The sequence below is a fragment of the Xiphophorus maculatus genome, chromosome 12 (assembly GCF_002775205.1).
Source record: "Xiphophorus maculatus strain JP 163 A chromosome 12, X_maculatus-5.0-male, whole genome shotgun sequence".
Classification (NCBI taxonomy): Eukaryota; Metazoa; Chordata; class Actinopteri; order Cyprinodontiformes; family Poeciliidae; genus Xiphophorus; species Xiphophorus maculatus.
Genome location: NC_036454.1, coordinates 12,391,868 through 12,414,221, shown reverse-complemented (window position 1 = coordinate 12,414,221; position 22,354 = coordinate 12,391,868). Strand labels below are relative to the sequence as shown.

Sequence of the window (22,354 nt, the reverse complement as noted above, 5' to 3'; positions counted from 1 at the left end):
ACCCATAGCTGTGGAGTGGATGAAAACGGTAAATAAAATTGTAGATGTAGTCAAAGTCAGGTTCATCAGGTCCAAATATGTGAAAAATAAAGATCTAGCTATGACCTTATTGTTCAGCTTTAAAGTGTACTGTTTATATCCATATTTACTCTGTGAGAGTTTGGTTACATTGTAGAAAGCCGACTTGAGCTGAATTTAGACAAAGCATCACAATTTTAAGAATAAGGTGGAAAAGAAAACATTTCTTCAACTAAATCTTAATGACGCCAAAAACTGATATTTATTCCAATGATATTTATATATTTTATTATTAAGTCCAAACATGAACCTTGAAACATACAAAGGACTTAAAAAAGAACTTTTACAGTAACTCCTGTACATTTCCAATGCATTGGCCCCAAATACAGTACATGAAGAGCTGCCTTGTGAGAGTATCAGAATCTCTTACCTGATGGTACTTTTTACATGCAGCATACTTTCAAAATGGTTCTAGCTTTTGGTAAGTGTACTTTATATAGAAACTCAAACCAAAATATATGAAAGTTTATATATGAATAATTATGAACATGACATGTGAAATGAAGTGATTCATTTTTGCTTCTCTTGTAATACTGAACCCTTTGTGACAGCTGGTTAACCCAGCAAAACATGTACAGAGCCTGGAAACGCAAAGGCAGTTCACATGTGTGGAGAAAAACAGAGCAGGTAAAGTTTGTGATTTAGGCACAGTTATCGTGCTACAGCTTGTTTCAAGGCAGAATATTGTTGGCAGCAGCCTGCCCAAAGTCACATGTCTTCATCAGTTCAGACGAGTTTCAAGGCTGATGTTCTTCACAGTCCCAGAGAGGCTTTGAGTAAAGAGGCCATGTCGTCAGGAATGCTTCCTTCATCATCTATAGAACAATGCATAAGCAATTCAGCAACCCACAAATTAACAGAGTACCTAATAAAAATATACATCTCCTTTATCAAATATCTTTTCCACACCATATTGGTGAAAATATTGTAGTAATGGCAAGAAAAACTGTAAAATGTTGTGTCAAAGTCTCTGGTTCTATCACAAATTACAGTCTTGCTTATTCTAAAATGCATTTTCAAGTTAAGTGCATTCTCTTTAACTGTTGCATTGAAGTATTGCAGAACCAGAGAGCAATTACATAATCTATGTGCGCAGAGTCCCTTACCTTGGTCAGCAGCAGTCATGTCCTGTTCCAACTTTAGCTTCTTCTGACCGAGCTGCAGGATGCAGTCCTCTATGCTGTCCTTACTGATCAGCTTTATCACCTGTACAGTCCTGCCAGTTACAAGGATGTAAATAAATCAATAAATAAAGTCGTCTTCTTCAGTAACTGTGTTGATGTACAATCAGATCGAAACAATAAGCTGATGTGCCATTCTAACCTGGTCTGGCCCACGCGGTGACATCTATCCTCTGCCTGTTTGTCGTTGTAGGGATTGTAGTCGATATCGTGCAGGATGACAACGTTAGCAGAGGTGAGGTTGATGCCGAGCCCTCCAGCACGTGTCGATAACAGGAACACGAATATGTCTGGGTCTGTGTTGTACTCATCAATCAAAACAATCCTGCAGGAGAGAAATTCTGAGCAGTTAGAAGATACCGCAATGTTTAGAAGAACACCTTAATGCAGGGATTTATTCAGCAAAATCCTAAGCTAACATCCTGCATGTTTGTTTTTATTAGATAAATCTTTCAACAACAACAAACTTGAAAGTTACTTTGAAGTTATCTTGGAGGGTAAATCTCAATTTTTAACACAGATTCTAAAAAATATGTAGCTTTTTAAAAGACCTCAGACTTTGGTCCACAGTATATTTTTCCAACCTTAAAAATAAACTCAGCTGATGAAGCTGAAAAGGCCAATATTGAACTTTTACTACTATAAGAAATAATGAAAGTATAAAAAGAAGACAATTATTAGTACCCAGAAGGTTAGAGCATCCACGGCTTCTTTAACATTTCAGCCAATCCACCGGCTGATCGCCTCGATGCCACGCTGCAATGATGCACTAATTTGTGCAAAATGATTCTCAAGCAGTAGGCTGTGTGTAACATTAAACAGGTCTTTTGGATTTTCGTACCTCGTAAATTCTAATAATCAAAATTAATTATAAAAAAAAAAAATTGATGACTTTATAAAAACAAAAGTTTTACTCTGCTGAATTTAAGTTTTCCCATTATATAATATCTTGAGATGCACCTGCAGCAGAGATATTACCTGTTTACCAATAGAGGACAATGAAGCGTCCATGTGTAAAATTGTATCAGGTATTTTTTGCAAGATTTTGATTAGACAATATATTTGTTAAGGTGAAAAAAAGATGTTTTAAAGAGAGATTAGTGGATAGTTGTACTACGATGTGAATAGTATTTGGATTTAAGAGAGCAAGGTCAGTGTGTGAAAATACACCGAAACTGCGGCACCAAAAGGTTGATCACTGAATGTTCTTCTGATAACATTCATGGGGGAGAACAACAACTTATCACACAGCACAGAGAGTCTTTACCACTGTGTATTTCTCAGAATAGTGCATGTCTCATATGTCGGCAACTGTTGACATATGAACAGAGGTCCTGTGAGAGGTTAGGTCACCATGTTTATCCAACCAATCATTTCAAGTTTCTGGTATAAAAGTTGTATGGCTGGTATACAACTTTTATACGCATTTCTTATACTCATCAGTTTCATAACACGCTGGTCACAGGCGATGAGTTATCAGTATTAAAACATAAACAAATATCCCTGACCTGTCAGCGATAGGAGTGGATCCATCCAGTCTGACGTAACGATGCTGTAGATGTTTCAGGAGAACTTCCACAATGTCCAGCATCATGGTAAACTGACTGAATAGCACCACTCTGTCTCCCTGCAGAATGAGAGAAAAGCCCAAATATTCAGTGTAAATAAGGATTAAATGTTCTCGGTTGTGCGTCACAGAAACAGTTCAGCAGTACTGACCTGGCTTTTTAGAGAGGCCAGCAGCTCTTTTAGGTGGAGGAATTTCCCAGAGTCGAGAAGGAGACTTGTGTCGAGCTGGAAGGAGCCGATAGAGAAATACTGCTGACACAGACGATGGAGCTCAAAATCTGACATCACCTCCATGTCTTCCTGAATCAGAGCAGCACTGGCATCGTGGTGGGTTGGCTCCTGAGGAGAAAGAAAGAAAATAACAGTGGGAAGAAAACAAGATGTTGCAAAATGAAACATCAATCAAATGAAGGTGGATATTTGCAGGCATCTCAACGTTAGGAGAGTAAAGTTGAGAACATTACAACAGCAGAATTATTTAAGGTTCATAGTTTTAGTTTTAAGAAGAAAAAAGAAATCAAAAGTGAGCTCCAGCAAAGTATCAGGACAGACCTTTAGCATAAGTTGGCTCATAGCCTGTAGCTTTTCTGTGGTGTAGTACTGTCTGTGAAGAAGAGGATGGTTGGCCATCTTCCTCAGTTGCATCATCACATTGCACAGCTCACGCTCTAAAAGAGAAGAGATGTTTGCATTTCATTATGTTATAAATAAAGCCCACATATACAACAGGGAGCCTGCAGTTGAAATGAGTCTTACTCTCTCCAATAGTGGTACTCTTTAGTTTCTTTAGAAGCGCTTCGTAGAGAACCTGCTGTTTCTCACTCATGGAGCAGAACTCGATCTTTTCTTCTTTGGCCGGGAGCTGCTTGAGAACCTGGAAGAATGAGCACACCAATGTGTGTCAATAAATGATTTTTTATAATCCAGCTGCAGGTAAGACACAACAGGGGAGTGTATTTCTTTAGGATAACAGTGAAAATAAAAGTAAGTAATTTTATGTTTTAGGAGAAGCAAATATTTTAAATCCCTTTTTTTGCTAACAGTTTGCTTCATCGGCTCAAGTATAGAGCTGATAAACATTAAGCACATCAAAATGATAGAACTCAAACCATATTCACAATGTAAATCAAAGCAGTGTATTCTCAGAATTTTGCAATGCTGCCGACATCGGTCAATATTGCAATGAAGACATCAGTTGCAATATTTTCATTCTCTGCTTCTATCACTCAGACTTAACTGTTTGTGCAATGTCTGATGTGAACATTGACTAAATGCAAGATTATAACAGTTAAAATACACCAGTCAACAATCATTGCACTGCAGTCATATTCAATATGAATAACGAAATATATTGTGCTGCCTTATTGTAGAAGCACCCTCAACACTTTTACAATTTAATAAGAATCAAAAAACAGGTCAGACCCTATCAGCCAATAGGAGCACATGATGCATCCATATTAACTAACTCATTTAAATTACCATCCCTCTTCTACAAGCCGTCTATAGCTTCAGCCATACACTATGATGATTGCATACAATCACATGGAGTTTGCTTAATGTGTGATAAATATCTGTCATTTCTCCTAAGAAACTCACCTCATTTTTGACTCGTCGCAAGATAAAGGGTTTCATGATGAGTTTGGCTCGAGTAATTCGATCCCTCTCAAATCGACTTTGTTCCTCGTGAGATTTCTAATGAGAAAAAGGAAAAAACGAGTCAAATTTCATAAAACTATTTGATTATAAATTCTACATTTAAACCGGCAGCTGGTATAAGAAGTCATTACAGCTGAACAATAAAATGTGACAAGTAAAACCAGATGCTCTTCATCACTGTGTCCATCATCATCGCATTGGTTAATATACAGCTACTTAACAGGGAAATGTCTTTCCTAAAGAAACTAAACTGGAAACATACCAAGCATGCATGCTGATACTGACCATAGAAAACATCTTGGAGAGCTGCATTGTGGAGTTGGAGAACATGGTAGGCATTATGAAATTCAACAGCGACATCAGCTCTAACAGGTTGTTTTGTAAAGGAGTTCCTGTCAGCAGCAGGCGATGCTCAGCCTGCAGGAGAACACAGAAACCATTAAATCAGATTTCTTTGGTAAGAAATGTAAATTCCACAAAACAGAGGAAAAAATCAACTTACATTAATGGCCATTAGGTGGCGGTAGCGCAGAGTGTTCATGTTCTTTAACATGTGGCCTTCATCAAAGATGGCATATTTGATAGGCAGCTTACGAAAAAGGGATCGATCGCTGTCGTTCCCTATTGCCAAGTTATACCTGTGAATGAAATAAATGGCAAGCAACAGTTAGAAGAAGAATTATGTTAAACGTCCATTAAACTCAAAATCAGCAGCGATTTCCATTCAGCCTGAAAGCGTTTGCTTACGTCGTCACAATCACGTTAAAATGGACTTCCCCGTTGAGGATGTCATGTTTGAGGTAGCGTCGCTCTTCCACAGATCCTATGGAAAAGAACAGCACACAATGATTTTCAGAGGGAAAAGGCATGAAATCTATAGAATATTAGCATAGCATTCTTATATGCAGCATATAAGGGAAAAAAACGATTAATTTATATATTGAAACAGTAGATATGAAAAAGGTGATTTTTCTTCTGCTTACCATAATAAATAAGAACTTCAAGAGCAGGGCACCACAGCCTCAGCTCTCTAACCCAGTTATCTAATAGACGGAAACAATACAAGCAAATTAAATCGCAGGCTAATAATTATTTTTCCGAGGCAATATATGAGAAAACAAGGTATTTAAAACTGATACTTATATATTGTAAGAAACTGTATGAGAAAATGTTGCATTTTATGTGTGAAGGTTCTATACCCAGTGTGGAGGAAGGCACAGTGATGAGATGAGGACCTTCTATTCCGTTCTCATACAGCTGAGCAAGAAATGCTATAGCCTGGATGGTTTTCCCCAAACCCTGAGAGCAAGAAATGTGAACAGGAAATGGACGTGTTGAGAAAAATATACAAAAACACAACATTTAAAGTTCTCCTTTTAGATTACATGAACGTTGGAAAAAAGCATAAACGCCAACAATCTCTGTAATTGTAAATAAAAAACGTTTCTCTTTTCAGATGAGTTTACATCTGTGTAATAAACACACCCATATGTGCTTTAGAGCAATCTCAGTGTCGGGCATCAACTGGATGAGATCTAGTAAGACTTGATGCAACATGTCAAGTATTTTATTAATTCTGTAGATCTTTTCAGAGACATTAAATTAAAAGTTTTATCACAAACTTATGTGGGAAAAGTAACACAAAATAAGAAAATTACAGCAAAAACTAGATGTCCAACACAGTTTTTTTTTTTTTTTTTGAAAACAAAATCACTGATTAGACCTTGACTTGTCAATATTGGTTATTGATGATCACAATCAAAACAAATTGACTGGTGTTTAGTTTGCCCAGACTCTCCTCTCCTTGTGAGGAGAAACCAGGAGAGCTGGGCAGGAGGTCATCATGACATAAATGTTACTTTCCAAAAGTCAACAGGTTCGAGGGTAAAAGATCTAAACAAGTTTATTCCATTGTTGGACAACACGAATACTGGTATGGCACTACATTAAATCCACCAAATGTTTCCATACCATTTCATCAGCAAGGATGCCACTCAGTTTGTGTTCATTCAGAAGCATAAGCCACTTTAGGCCAATCAGCTGATACGGTTTGAGCTGCAACCTGAAAGGGAAGCAATAAGAAAAGTAAGCAAAACTCACTTTTATATGATGTATAAAAGATTTTTACTCATTAAAATGTAGCCAATCCAAATTCATAAGGCAGCTTAAACTACAAACTATTTTTACAAGCTTCTCAACAAAGTCAAGTTTAATTTGCTGCTGCTTGCCATTTCATAAATCGTTACCACATCTTTTGTTTACTTTTATTTTAACTCTAAATGTCTGTCTTTTACAACAGTCTGTGACAGAAAAATAACTTTTTTCTTTTGTACAAGCATTTTACATGAAAAATGAAGTATAAAGAAAAAAAGAAGTCCAAGTTTGGCACAAACTGGTGCAACATTTTTTGTAAATTAATGGTCAGTAGTGAATTTTACTTACTGGCTGTTAAGTAAACTGGGCTGTTTTGTGGAGCCAGTCCCACTCTCCATCACCTCTGTGACCCGTTGCACCATTTTTGTAGAAATTGTTTGACATTTAGACATGAGTCCAAGGATAACCTTCCTCTCTTTGAGGACGACCTTGCAGCCATGCATCAAATCGTCTGAGAGTCCGTTTCCCTTGTGGAAGACATCCCACTGAGGAGGAAGATCATTATTTAATAGCTTGCACATTATAGAGTGTATGCATGCTGTGTTAAATGTATTTATGAACAGTTCATACTTTAAAAGATATTAAAAGTGGACAAAGATTTACAAAAGTAAAAGTTACCGGTTTAAAAGAAAAAATGTATTTGAAACTAAAAATCAGAGGAAACATTGCAGAGTATCATTGGAGATATAGAGACCACCAAGAATACACTTGAGAAAGTTAATGCTATTACCAGTTTCTCACTGGGTAAATGGTTATATACAATCCGGAAATGCAAACTAGAGGAACAATTATGTTTGATCCAGTGGCCAGCCTATAACAAATATTTTACTCAAGACCTAAGATTTAAACAGTGGCTAGAAAGAGGTTTAACAGCGTTATGCGTAGTCCTTAAAGATGGGCACTTCAAAAGTTCCCAGGAACTACAGCAAGAATTTGCTCTAAGAACTCAAGACCATTTTAGATATTTGCAATTAAGGGATTTTTATAACAAAGAGATAAAACGCAGAGTAGACCAAAATGAAAATGGGATTGTCAAAATGCTGATCGAGACCTATAAGGGTAAAAAACACAGAACAGTGTCCTTACTGTATAAACATCTATTGGAAAATAGAGGCACTAATACTTTGGATATTAAAACTAAATGGGAAAGGGAATTGGAAATTCTGCTAACAGAAGACGACTGGTTGAATATCTGGAAGACCCAAACTACGACATCCTCTTCCAGAATTTGGAGAGAACATTGTTGGAAAAATATAATCAGATTTTTTATAACACCCAAAACTACCAGTAAATTCAAATCTACTGTTCAACCGTGTTGGAGAAATTGTGGAGCATTTAAAGTTAATCATGCACATATTTTTGGCTTTGTCCTAGAATTACACAGTTCTGGAACGAAATACACAAAAAGATTGTAATAATATTAGGTTACATAATACCTAAGACCGGTCTGGTTTTATATCTTGGCCTTTTGGAGAATGTTGTTCTTAATAATGACTGTTATTTGTTTAAAATTCTGTTGGTGGCTGCCAAAAAGGTAATAACTAGGAAGTGGTGCCAATCTGATCCTCCCACCACAAAGGAATGGATACAGACTGTGAACTCATTATATGAGATGGAGATTCTAACACATAGACTGAGGACACAAGAAGAGCAATGTCAGGACTAATGGGAAAAATGGATAAACATCACATCAACGTTACAGGACTAATTTTGGATATGAACGGTACCCTTAAATTTTGTAATTCTAGAATAGGAGTCTCCCCCCAGTAGGTTATATTTGTTTTGTTTGTTCTGTATTTTTTGATTTTTCTTTTTGAAAGTATTCTAAAAATTTTCAATAAAAATAAAGTTATAAAAAAAAAAATCAGAGGAAACGTCAAACACTAAATGGATGAGTTTTGTTTTTCTAAAATATTTTTCCACACAACAGCATCAATATATATTGTTACAGTGGGTTTGCACTGCAAATTTAATGACTTAACTACATTAATAGAAAGAAAAAACCATTAATGTAGAATATATACAAGTTGGTATGAAATTTAATCTACTTAGAACTTGCTAAATTTAAAACAAAGACGCACTTTATTGCGTAAAGCCTACAAACTAGCACACACAGGTAATAGTTCCAAGTATTTCCAAATTTGATTGATGCTGAATGATTATGTGCAAGTTAGACGCGATTTCTGTAAGAACCAACCAAAAATAAATCTCACCAGGGATTCCCAGCTATCAAAGGGTCTCAGTTCCACAATCCTCTGGGCCTTTTTAACAGAACAGCCAGAAATCAGGGACAGTTCATCTATTGATGCATCCTGGAAAAACGCAAGTATTTCATCTTTCACATCCTTCTTGACATTGATGCTCTCCAGCTCGTCGTCAGAGTCCTCAAACTCGCTTGTTACTACGTCCTCTTCCTCATCAGAACTGACTTGTTCTTCAGTAGCTCGTGCCTTCTTCTTTCTCTCCGCCGCCTGCTTCTTTGCGAGTCTCGTGTCGCTAGAAAACTTAGACAAAACCTGGGAGGCTGAGGAGGAAGGCGAAGGCTTCGAGGTGGATGAGGTAGAGGTTTGCATACGAGAGCATGATAAAAACGCAATCCGTGAGTGAACATTATGAATGCCAGTACTAAGTTTGGAGACTTTTGTGTCCTCCAGCTCCGACTCGTCTTCACTGTCCTTTGTATTATCTGTACTGTTCCCATCTGCTTTATCAACGTCTCTGTGGTCTTCAAGATCCACATGATGTGCTTCTCTTTTTCTTTCAGTAGACTTCTGACCCTTTGAGTCTTTGTAATCTCTGATTGACGTTTGTTTCCTTTTTGGTTTTGTTTTTTCTGAATTATCAGAGTCAGTAGAACTGTTTTCTGTCAAAAGAAATAGATTGCTCACCAACACATTCTGATTACAAGAAATTATTGAAGAAAAAAAAAATTATATTTAGTTTCAGTCAAAATGTATTCTCTGCACCTGTGTCATCGGTACTCATCCCATTTGTTTCACTGTTGTCCTCTGAGTAGTTCCTGGTTGATTCAGCTTTGCCCTTTGATTTCTGCTCTTTTGGAATAACCAGGCTGGTGCTACTATTATCTATCAATTAAATAAACGAGAAAGTTTCAGTCAGTCCAGGAATTACTGTTGAATATCAAAATTATAAAAAGGTAAAAAAAATTGGTTAGATCCAGACAATTAATTGGATTCGTACCTGATTCTGAGAACATCTGAAGAACCTGCAGAGCTTCTTCCACATCCCAGTTGTGCTCCTGAAGCACCATCCTCAACTCCTACACCAGCAACATCATCAGAAGAGTAACAATAATAATAATCATCATCTTTCAGTTTCTCTCTTTTTTTAAAAAAAACATTTTACTTTGGTACAATTACCGAAGGCATTCAGTGCTTTGGTTCACTTGACCTTATGTGACTAACTAAAGATACATTTAAACTAAAAAGAGACATAAAATGGTTTCAGTTTACCAAGCTAAACTCTGTCAGATTTGCTGTGTGTCTTCACCTCCTTGTCCTGGTCCGGAAACCGTTTCTGGAGTTTTCTCACCATGGCCTCCTGCTTTTCCCAGCTTGGTTCGTCCCCTTCGCCCTCTTCATCAGAGACCTATACAATAAAATTATGCCTAAAAGTCCAAAGCCTTACAATCTACATTAGGTTCTTAAAGTTAATCAAAAAGCTCTCATGTTCTTACCAAAGACGGTTTCCGTCTTTTACTGGGTTGAATATCACCACTGTCCTGAGAATAGCTGGATCCATCCTGCTTTCTCTTCTTGCCATCATTTGGAGCTGAGAGGAAAAACGGGAAGATGTCTCAAAAGAGGTAAAAGGATTGACATCAGAAGCCTTTAGGCAGAGATTTCTATTTTGACCTTTTCTGCATTTAAAATATTTGATGTACTTTTCATGAATCTCCAACATTTTTTCACTCCAAAAATTTGTGATTTCTGCTTAAAATTTGATTTTAAACAAAGAGTGAAAAGCATTTACCTTCTTCATCCCCAAATTTTAAAAGGCAGACAGCTATAGCGCCCTCCAACGTGCTCGTACTCCCAGAGACCTGAAAGCATCAGAGAAACAGTGAGTTGAACAAATCAAAATCAATCATTTTCTTCCGCAAAACTAAATCACAGCAGCATTAAATTACAACAATTTTTGATTTTAAAAGCTGCGTCTTCATGTTGCTCTGGAAAGAAAGAAAGATCCATTTCCAAAAGAAAACGTAATTATTTATTATTGTAATTTCATAAAATGACTGGGATAAGTCAAGTTATATGTGCAATCACTGGTTTAAATAATGCAAAATGTAAAAGAGAGAGATTGAACATCATGACAGAAGAAGACAATATGGAGAATAAAACATATGTATTTTTTGTTTTTATTATTGCTTTACTGAACAGTAACCTTTGACTGAACCTAAAACAAAAATTAACCTCAAGCATTTTCACTAAATAAACAGCTGGACCCGACTCACCTCTATCACTTCAGTTCTTGATAATTGAGGAAACAATTCCAATAGTTTGCTTATCTTCTCATCCATCTCCTCATCCTCATCATCTGTATTTAGTGGTGCTAAATCTTCTGGTAGCTTCTGAACTGAGCTTCTAGAATCAGAAACATCTCTGTCAGTTATGTCAGAGTAATAAAATGCAACATGTCAAATTCATTTGAGTTTACAGGGAATCACATACTTGTTCTTTGTGGTTATTTGTATTTTTGTGTTTGGCTCGGCCATGACATCATCTTCCTCCAAATCTATGGAAATGACTTCTTCAAAAATCACACCTCGTGCGTGGGACTTTGGCGTGGCTTTAAATGATTTCATTTGAGCTGAAAAACAAACGATCACGTTGGCATCTACGTAGTCGGTACATGAGAAACGTTTTTATTTAAAATGTACTGCCACTCACAGGCGGAGTTTACATTTAAAATAACCTCTCATGTAGCATCAGTGCTGACATTAATCTTAACTGTAACTGTACTGTAACTGGAGACTCCTTTGTTGGAATAAACAAACAAACATGATTTTGCACAGACACACAATCCAACATGTGCTTAGATGCATTTTGATCACATCTCTGCTTTGCAACGTGAGAACCACATGGACTTATACTCACGTTGAAAATATTGTAATGTATCTTTTTATGTGTGTCACTAAGATTAATCGTCACAAAGTGTTGGCTAACAACAATGCATGCTAGTTTGCTGCTAGTTACCTGGCTCGTTCTCCTTTTCAGAATCCGGACTTTTGGACACGCAGCCTGGATCTTTGTTTGCTCCCTTCTTCTCGAATCGAAAGCGGTCTAGATTGAACATACTCATTTTAGATAACCTTTAATGTCTATATCGGAACGCGGTAGCCCTTTGTCTAATTTTACTCAGCCAGTATGTTGTCTGTTGCGTCTAGCGCATCATCATCTACGTCCCCGTTAGCTAACGCGATGATCCAGCTAACTAGCGCCAGGTGTTAGCACACGGGCCAGGAAGAAAATTGAGCGCAGGCGGCGAGTTTTGAGCTTTGTCACTGCTCTGTTTTTGACCGCAGCGCTTTAAAACCAAATTATAAGTAGCGCACTTCATAAACAACACGACAAAACAAAATCAATACGCGAATAATCTGCGCTCCACACGGCGGAAAGCCGGTTTCCCGCTTAGTCAGGCAGCTAGTAGGAACTGATGATTGGTCAGGAACACAAGTGGGCGGGTATTACACCATCGGGTCAAGATAATACTCTACATGGTACTTCCGTTTTGCGTCCCTGCATGGATAAGCCAGTTGGATAATGGGTGGATGGATATGGAACATTTTTCCAAATCAATAAGTATGGGTAAAGTATTTCCAGTGACAAAATGCATTGTTTACTGTACATTCACTTGAATTCTAAATGGCGCAAAAGCCTCAGTAGATAGAAAAATAACAGAAGAACCAGCTAGGTGTGTGTCTGTGCCTTATGCATTTTCAGTTAAAAAATATTTCTTCTTCATTTAATGAAGTTACTTACAGTAGACATAGTGTCCAGAATTTTTTTAATGAAGTTACTTACAGTAGACATAGTGTCCAGAATTTTTTTTAATGAAGTAGGATTTGCTCTAGTTAAGGAAACTACTAGACCTTAAAGTACATTTTTTCCCCAAAATTTTCTCAAATAAAAGTAAATAAGTCAATGTGAGTAGTTTACTCCCCACAATATAAGCAATAACTCAATAGCGTTAGGTTAGTGCTTATAACCCAAAGTCAAACAGGCAAGAACAAAACAACTTAACATCAATTCTACAAATCAGGAAGACTTTTTTTCATTTCTTCATGAACATGCGAACGCTTGTTGATATGCAACAAGTCTGATGAATGAAATGTGTCCATCAGATGGCGGTAAACTACCAAAATAGTCTGTTATCCATTCTCTGTTCAAACAAAAGAGGGCAGCAGATTCAACAGGATATGATAGAGTTTACTGCCAAAAATATAAACTACTTTTTAAAATCATGTTAGGGCTGCACTAACTGATGACAGTTGTTAAAGAAAATTATAAAGTTTTTAGGCATTATTTTAAACATTGACCTATGCAGTGTATATGTTGTAGGTCCTAATAACTTCCTCCTGTTCTGCCCATTCCTAGAAACTGAGTCTTTGCCAATTATGTTAATTTAGCCAAACATAAAGAGCATATTTTAAACTGTTCAAACTGCACTGCAGTGGTAAAAATATCTAAAGCTAACTTGAAACGGAACAAACACATAAAATGGTATGATGTGCAGAGATAAGGACTAAAACAATTTTATATTTATTGAAGGGATTGCAGCAGCTGTTAGTGACATATACTTATTTAATATGTCGCATAAGAAATACTTTAAGTCAATATGAGCTTAACACATTTCTGTTGAATGTCAGCTATAGATTTAATTCCCCTGATGTGACTTTCCAAAGTTACCATTACAGGAGGTCAAAACCCAACCCCCTCAAAAATTTAACAAATGTACATGCAAATGCATAGTCACATACTGATTGATTACTTTAAAACTTCACATAATTTTTTTTTTATAAATTGTCATTTGTATTTCTAGGTGCTTTTGATTAAATGTTTGACTCTATTGTGGTGTCTCAATTTTGGAATCTTGCTTAAACCATCCATTGCTATAAATTACCTGAAAATAAGTGCAATATGCAAAATTTCTTCACATAGAAGTGACCACACCAGTACAGTGGCTGAATGATGATGATTAGGTTGGGCCTTTTCATTCGAACGTCGCAGCAGCCACTACAGCCCCTTCCTGCCGCCTTACTGTCGCCCTAACCATTGTCATGGAGACCATGTAAGTTATAGCATAGCGTGTGTGTATATGTGAGCATGTATGTGTGTTAGAGCTCAGGCCCGGACACAATAGGCGGACTGACACAGAGTCTGATAGGGGTCATGACCCCTCGCAGCGGGAAGCTCAAACTGTGGCTCCTTGCTTCTCCTCTGTCTCCCAATCAAGTTCTGTGTGGGTGTATGCATTTGTGTCTTACCTCTAATTTATGATAACGTTTTATTTTTGTTTTTCATGCTAACTTTTTAAACTTTGCTAGATCAAGTTTGTTTTAAACTGTATGCCTGTGTGTTTAGACAAACACACAGATATGCAATCGTGTGTGCAGCATCTCAGATAGATAAATCACAAGGTTGTCCTAAAGCTGTCACTGGTCATTACCATGCACAGACAACACACAAGAACATAAAATAGTACAGTGACCATGTTCATGGATGTTCTTGCCGGTCATATAAGAAAATAAAAGCAACAAGGTATTTATGTGAAGTTTCTTGCTGCTTTAGAAAATGGAGTGTTAGCAGAATTTTGCCACCCAAAGTTCTGCTAACACTTTGGGTGCATATACATATGCATAAAACTACTTCCATAAGAAATAAGCATACATGCTGCATCTAATATTGCCCCCAAATATGTGCATTGTCCCCAAATGCACTAATTTGGGGACAACAGTAGATGCAGCATGTATGCTTATTTCTTATACTGTATGTCTACATGGGGTGGTTTAATCCACACAACATGTAAAAAGGTTGCAAGTGCAAACCTAAATTATTTAATATAATCATGTTTGTAATATTACATGTTAAACTTGGTTTTACATATAACAATAGGGATGTCTGTTTATGTGTGAATTTATAAATGTGACCCATCTATGGTGTCCTAGTGGTGTCGTCACAGTGTCTGTCACCATTCAGCCACCATGGCGCCCAACTTGGCCGAGACCCGACGGCGGCAGGGAGCACCTTGTTGCCGTGGTAACATGTCTGGGATGCAACACCCCTCCCATCCTAAGAAATGCACACATTCAAAAACTCAGAAAAGGTTTCCTTAAGGATAAGTAGTATTTGATGTTAAAACTAACTACTAACTCTTGAGTGGCCAAAAACAGACAAGGAATTTCATGTTGATATCAAATCAGGTCTTCCATTACTCTTGGTCCTTCTGGGACTCTCGGTCAGTCTGGTAACTAAGAAGTTTATTTCTCTTCTAACTAGTACCAGGTTTTCCATGTTTAACCAGTCTCAACTACTTTTTGGAAAATGTAGACCTTCAGATCTTTTTTTTTCTGTGCACTGTACAACATTTCATTGACCTTTTCAAAGGAAAGATGCATAGCACCAGTTTACAGGGAAAAAATGCTTAATTTCAACTTCACATCTGGACAAATTGAAGTATAAGTTCAAAGGGGCTTAACTATTTTTTTCTCATTAAAGCAATTAGTATTTTTCTTTCTGCTTTTTGATGAAGCACAGTTATAGGGTTCACTATTGAAAGTTGCTCTTTGATCCTCTGGCCTTGCAGATATTTAGGCCCCAAGTACAGGCAGGAGGCAGGCACAATCAAGAAGATCGCAAAGAAGAAGATATGTAAAGAGAAATGACAAGGAGCAAATCAGTGAGGCATGGGTATAGAAGCACGTCGATCTAACAGAGACTGCAAGTAAATGAGGAGTACAAGTTTAGTGAATCAGTGAAAAGGTTTCAGATCAACTGAATTTGGAACAGCTGAGGGGGAGCTGAAACTGGGGCAAAGAGGTAGAAGGGCTGGAAATGACAGAGTTTACATAAACACTACAAAGAAACACAGAGAGAAGTCACTGAACAAGATAACCACTGAAAAGTACAAATGTGCATACAGGACATATAGGCAAAAAGAACAAAAAAGAAAATACTAGACTGCAAAATCCCACCAAAATGGCGCAGTAATCAAAAAGTAACTAAACAAAATCCAAGTCCTTCATTTCATGACATAGCTGCTTTACTTGAGAGGCATGTTCTACAGCAAGGGTGTCAAACTCATTTTTATTTTGGGTCATATCAAGATCACAAATATCCTCAAAGGGCTGCTTCTGACAGCTTGTATGGATAAAACTGTCTGTTAACAAGTTGGCTGTCTATGTATTCAATAAGTCCTTCTTCAAAATGAAATAATATTGGACATCTTTTCACATTGATGTAATTTGGCAGTATACAGGAAAAAATCTGCTATGATTTTATTGGTAAGATAATATTTAAACACACAACCATTATAGTATTATATTGAAAGTATTATAGTCTGTAGTCTTTCGCATTTTGAAGAGTGGCTAAGAGACAAGGGTCTTTGTCTCAGAAAAAAAAAATATACAGCAGTAGAACAAGTTATCACATATTGCTAATTAAAAGTTCCCAGACACTGTCATCAAAGTAAAAAAAAATAAAAGTAAAGTATGAATTAAAAAAAATGCTCCGATAGTATTACTGTTCGCGTGTCAGTGTTAGACTTCTTTTACTATGAATCAATACACTCAAATTCTTGTAAAATGTTCAGTATGGGATTATACTATAGAATCATTTATTGTAAAATGTTTCACACGTTTCTATCTGTACTGCCAAAAAGTGTGGACGGCACTGTATCCAATATAATCTAACCCTAATGCCTTACCTTTATAACCTACAGGATGATTGCATTAAGACACACCTCTTGGAAAACTGCTGTCGGAAAACGTATCAACCACTCATTTGACTTCTTTTGTGAAGCTTTTGTTTAGTCATCACTCATGTATCTACTCTTTCTGTCTGCATGCAAAGAGCAACAGCAGCAGGGGAGAATTCCCGTGTTGCAGGAGGTGATGGCACAGAGCAGCCGAGACAACCCACCAATCCTGAGAGAGACAAAGACTGATCCTACTGGCTGCCTTACAGAACATCAGTCAAACTGAGCTTTGTTAGCACTGCATTCCTCCATGCTGTCCTCCTGTTTTCACTCCTTAATCAAAAAAAGTTAATTACTTTTATATCTCAGAACCCCCTCATGTTTGCTTCATGAAATACAATGCTCCTCCTTCCGACTGCCTATTTATTGTAATGGGAACATATTAATTAAGGGGCATCACAATTTAAAAAAGTTGCTTTTTCCTCAGTTGAATTTCTGAATAGTTTAATCATCCATAATGTTTTCAATGAATGTAGAAATTATTGCCATTATTTGGCATTTTTCACACAATCTCAGTGTTTTAATTAGGCTGAAAGAGACACTCAAACAGACAGGAGGACAATGACTGATTCCCAAGCTGCCTAAAAAACATTATTCAAAAAGAACAAGGTTGACTGTGTGTGTCTTTGCACCTTTCTCCAGAAATTATGCTAATTACATATTTGTCAGGCATGTAATATGTTGTGTGATTTATTATTCTACTTTGTAAACTGGCGAGGGTTTGTTTGGCTGGATCATACTTAAACTCTGCTAGATATTTTCAGGTTGAGCATTTTCTTGTGTTTGATTCCACGTTTTAATTTTAAATCAGTCAACTTTGACTTTATTCATGTTCACCAGTTATATGAAGCCCTTTAAATAAATTCCAGTAGTATAATTACTTTTCACTTGATATGGTTAGATGATAGGAAACCCTTTATATCTCTAAAATGTTGCATTTGCTTTGAATAAGAGTACTTAAATGCTCTTGCAAGCTAATTTCTAACACCAGTGTTGGAGTTTAGTTTGCATACAGTTATTCACCAAGCACTTTTTAACTAGCATGTCTAGTTAAAAAACACACACTGACTATGGTCTCAGTAACTGCATATAAACAAGAAAATTAAACGATTGCCTTAAATTATGAGCTATTCATGTGCTGTAGCTTTAATGTATATGTAATCTTACGATTTTCTGGTCTGGATCGGTTGTACTTAATAAAATGTCTCAGGGTTTTGAAGTTGAACTGGTGGATGAATCTGCGATGGGCTGGGATTACAAGTGCCATTTCAGCCAAAGGTTTTAATGGTAAATGTAAATAACATTTCTCCAATTTAAGCAATCAGAAGTCGAAAGGTCTGTGAATGAGGGCATTTCTGCATCTCACTTCCCTACAATAGGAGAAATCCCACAGCAACAAATGCAAGTCCAGTTCCGAGACAATGTGCAAATGAGAATTGTTTTTTTTTTTAATTAAAGGTAAATCTGAGGTAATTATTTTCCTTAGCTTCCTGACTAACACTAATTAGCATCCATTTCCATGAGGATACATATGGGACATCCAAGAAAGAAACTGTTACTCTGTCTGGGGAGATTGCTTCGGCAGTTTTAGCAGAAATTTGATTGACATGATAGTCCCCACCCACTTTTGAAGAGGTACTTCAATCAATGGAAAACAACCAGGATGGGAGTACAATAGGGCCTGGCTAAAGGGGGCCAGTCTGGGCCTGTAGTGCAAAAAGCTCTTGAGTGTTAGAATAAGAAAGTAACTGGATTCTGATGACTGGATGACTTTGAACATGCCGTGGTTGTTGGTGTCAGACATGGTGGTCTGAGTGTGCCAAAAAAAGGTGGTATATTGAGATTTTCATTCCCAAACATCTCTCTGGGTTACATAGATTAGTCTGAAAAAGTGAAAAATAAATATATAAATCCAGTGAGCAGTAATTGTGTGAACAAAAAAGCCTTGTTAGTATCAGACATGATTAGGACGACTGGACTAGGTATCAAAAAGGCATCAAATGGTCAAATAACCACACATTACAGTCAAACTTTGTGGAGTATTATTGATATGGTGATGGCGGTATAATGGTGGGTTGACCTTTTCTCAGTACACTTTGGGCCTCTAAGTTCTAATTCAGCATGATTTAAAAACTAAAGCTTACCCAAGTGTATTTGCTGACAATGTCCTTCTCTTTATGAAGATAAAGAACCAGATTTTCTAATGACTCCAGTAGAATAATGTACCTAATCACAAAGCATAAATAATCCCCAACAGTGAACGCCAGTGGCCTCCAGAGTCACCAGATCTCAATTCAACATGGCACCTTTGGTATGAGGTGCTCCCTGGAGATTAGCAGCAAATTGGCTGAAACTGTGTGACGTTATCATGCCAACATGGACCCAAATCTCTGTTTCTGGCACTTATATGAATCTTTTTCCCAAAGAATTTAAGCCTTTCTGAACGCAACATGCCAAAGTAACATTTTTATGCATACAAGGTCATCCAGAGGGAAGTAAGTTTGGGGGTAAAGAAAACTGAAAAACCTTTCCAATATTAGACGAGTTATGACAGCTATGAAAGTGTAAGTTGGGGCGTGTGTGTGTGTGTATACCATTCAGTTCATTTTCTAAACTGCTTAGGAAGTTTAGAAGGATTAGATGGGAATGTCAGCACAAGATCAGCTCCCCTGCTGGTCGGCACCAGCTGGGGGTCGGACTCCTCAGAGACCCCGATGCATCTAAATACGTGTGTTCGACGAGACTCGGGGAAGGCGTGTGTGTGCATTTTCACTATGTGTCATAACCATGTTTATGTCTGTGTGAAAGTTTGGGGCCATTGACCGTTTCCCTTTTCTAGGGAGGTTATTGGTATGACATCGTCAGCTGTGTTGAATTGTGGGAGAAGAAGAACTGACACGACGGGAGCTGATGTCTGACATGACCTTTCTCAGCATGCACGCCGCGGGGAGCTGGGAGCTGTAAGCTGTAAGCTGACTGTGTGTGTTTGTGTCTTATTCTCTTTAAGTTGGCAATAGTTTCGATTAGAAAGTGAGCAACAAACACAACAAAAGAAAACTTTTTTTTCACTAATCCTGCCTTTCTTTCCTGGTTTTCATTACAATATCTACATGAGCATCACTGTGGACTTTTCAGGATTTGTTACTCAATCCATATTTGATCTTCCTATTTTTGCTTTTGGTGTCCTCCTCCTCCATATCGCATGTCTTTTATAACATAACTTTTTGTTTCATCCTCTGCAAACTCTTCTGAAGATATACTTTGGTTGGTAAAGTAAGCAGCAAGGTGCAATGCCTCCTACTAGTCCAATTTTATTCTACCACTTCATAAATTTCATGGATCTCTACTTGAATCCTTTCTCTTATCTTTTATTCCCCACTGTCCTCCGACTACATAGTCCAACACACACACAGGAACACACACTCCTACATGCCTTTTCTATTCAATGTCTCTCCTCTGTGGGTCCAGAGCTTTGCCATCAGCCTGATAAGTGCCAACAAAGCCTCCACTGTCTAGTGTGACCCTTTATTCTTCTCCCATCTCTTCTCTTTCTCTCTTATTCTTCCTCCATCCTGGAACCCTCAAGTAAAAAAGTAAGAGAAGGGAAATGCTGTCTTTGTACATGCTAAAAGTTATGTCACCTTTTTGAGTTCATCACACCGTGATCCTAAATTATAAAGACATGTAACATGAATTTAGAGAAAACATACTAAAATCTTACTGAACATTAAAATCATGACAGTGATTCTAAAACTGACATTTCATATTCTTCCTACGTTTTTTCTTGCCAAAATCACTTCTGCCAAAAAATACTTAGGCTATTAGGAAGGTTACATTTTACAAAAATCTATAGTATTTTGAAGTTTTTGTTTCTGATAATGCTTCACATTGAAAGACATAAACGTTATTATACAGTATATAAATACATTTAACAACAAAACAATTCCTATGTGACTTTAAGGCCCAAATTAAATTATACTTATTTAAATTGTTGATGTTCTGTGTAATATTACTCTTTTTTATATATTCTTTTAAAAAAAACCTGTTATATATATATATATATATATATATATATATATTTATATATAAATAAATAATCAACCCATTTATTCTCCCCCTTTCCTATTCGTCAGTACATTAGTCACCCATTCAGCCTGTTTTCTAATCACCAATCACAAAGTCAGGGTAGTAATAATAGCACCTGCTTTCCCTCCTTCTCCAGGTATGAGAAGAATAACTCTAAGGAAACTTGTTTCCCACTCCACTGGTCTCACTTATCCTCATATGGCTATCACTGCTGATTAGTGCGCGTGGAGTTAAGTATGTGGCATATCTTCTTCCTTGAGCCGTTATCAAGTTAGATCTGTGTATCTGAGGGTTCTCTTCATCTAGAGGTCATGTTTTCATTTGGCCCCAATCACTTCACTGACTGATAAGACAATTTGTAAAGTTGAAATAAGAGAAGACATTTTTTTTCCATCAGGAGAGGACACAGAAAGAAGTATGATGAGCAAAACACACAGAAAAAGTCAATGGCATCTTAATCAGTAAAATAAGCATAAAAATGTCCACTGTGTTTTTAACAACTCTTACAAGTGAAAGGTAACTTTTTATGTATATATTTAATCCTATGGTATTTTAACACTTTATTAAAGATTATAAGGATTAATCCCTCAATCACTGTCTAGCTTTTACTAAATAACATTAAGGTAAGCCTAAACTACAAAATAAACACATAGTCCATATGAGGAAAAGTCATTTTAAACTTCACTCTGGGCTGAGATTAGAATCAAACAGGAGCTACTCCTCCTCTAACTTTTCACCAGAATGTTGGATCATACAGAAAAACATTTTTCGGTCAATGTTACCTTGAATTTTCAATTATTATTGTGTGTGCCTCTAAATTGATTTAAAGACTCCAGGAATTTTAAAGTTTGTGATGCAATCTAATATGCTGAACTTTTTCACAACAAGTAAACACAACACCACAAATAAACAAGAATGATGAGCTACAAAGCGAACTTTGTTGAACCACTGCTGCACAATCATGAACATGTAATCTGCCAATGTTATTGTCATGTATGATGTGTTTGGGGTTATAGGTCAAGTTAGCGATTGTGCTAACACAACATTTTCACAAAAGAAGCAGGAATACACAAGGACAAGATTTTCAGTCTAAATCTGTTTGGGGTTTTTTTGTTTTTGTTTTTTATTACAAGCTGGGGTCAGTAGATGCTGAGGACTATGGTGTGGCTCCAACAGAGACCTGGCTGGAGAAACATTGTAAATCTCAATTCAAACAGTGCAGTCGTAGGAACACTGCGAAGGACATCAAAGATCCCAAAACTAGAGCTTGAGATGAAACGCCACCATCCCAAATAGGAGAGTAAGAGGTGAATGAGAGAAGAATTACATAGACGGTAAATTCTTCCTCTGAAATGTGGTTCATGAGGGTCAGATTCAGCTGTAAATATTTGCTTTCTTTGGGTTTTAAGAGCAATCCAGGAGAAGAAGTGCATACTTCGAAACAAGCAGATTTCTGAAAAATTTTAAATTGTACTCAGTTTTCTTTGTTTTCTTTAAACTCTAACATACTACATGAAAGGAAAGGAGGTGTTAGTATTCAACTGGCTACTTCTGGACCTTCTCATCAGTATTCTCTCTCCCTCTCGAAGGGCTTCCCACACCAGCACTAGTTAATCTAATCACCTCCTCTG

The 22,354-nt window shown here is 37.0% G+C and overlaps 1 protein-coding gene across 1 annotated transcript; it reads right to left on the bottom strand.

Annotated features, from left to right (window-relative positions):
- Positions 1–289: 289 nt before the first annotated feature.
- On the bottom strand, positions 290–12,301 carry smarcad1 (SWI/SNF-related, matrix-associated actin-dependent regulator of chromatin, subfamily a, containing DEAD/H box 1). The gene is made up of 24 exons (XM_005795029.3): positions 11,858–12,301; positions 11,333–11,471; positions 11,116–11,245; positions 10,632–10,701; positions 10,336–10,430; positions 10,149–10,247; positions 9,840–9,918; positions 9,605–9,724; positions 8,852–9,501; positions 6,927–7,123; positions 6,456–6,546; positions 5,684–5,783; positions 5,468–5,527; positions 5,232–5,307; positions 4,987–5,122; positions 4,770–4,901; positions 4,425–4,520; positions 3,585–3,702; positions 3,381–3,496; positions 2,979–3,167; positions 2,768–2,886; positions 1,402–1,584; positions 1,185–1,294; positions 290–893 (listed from the first exon to the last, which is right to left on the bottom strand). The coding sequence occupies exons 1-24, from the start codon at positions 11,961–11,963 to the stop codon at positions 832–834; spliced, it is 3,273 nt and encodes a 1,090-aa protein (XP_005795086.1). The 5' UTR covers positions 11,964–12,301; the 3' UTR covers positions 290–831.
- Positions 12,302–22,354: the final 10,053 nt, after the last annotated feature.

Excerpts from the sequence above, each read along its gene's own strand:
- smarcad1 (XM_005795029.3), bottom strand. The coding sequence starts at position 11,963 with ATGAGTATGTTCAATCTAGACCGCTTTCGATTCGAGAAGAAGGGAGCA. Across the intron at positions 5,308-5,467 it reads TGAAGTTCTTATTTATTATG|GATCTGTGGAAGAGCGACGC; the intron begins GTAAGCAGAAGA and ends TCTTTTCCATAG. Across the intron at positions 5,123-5,231 it reads TTTAACGTGATTGTGACGAC|GTATAACTTGGCAATAGGGA; the intron begins GTAAGCAAACGC and ends TTTCATTCACAG.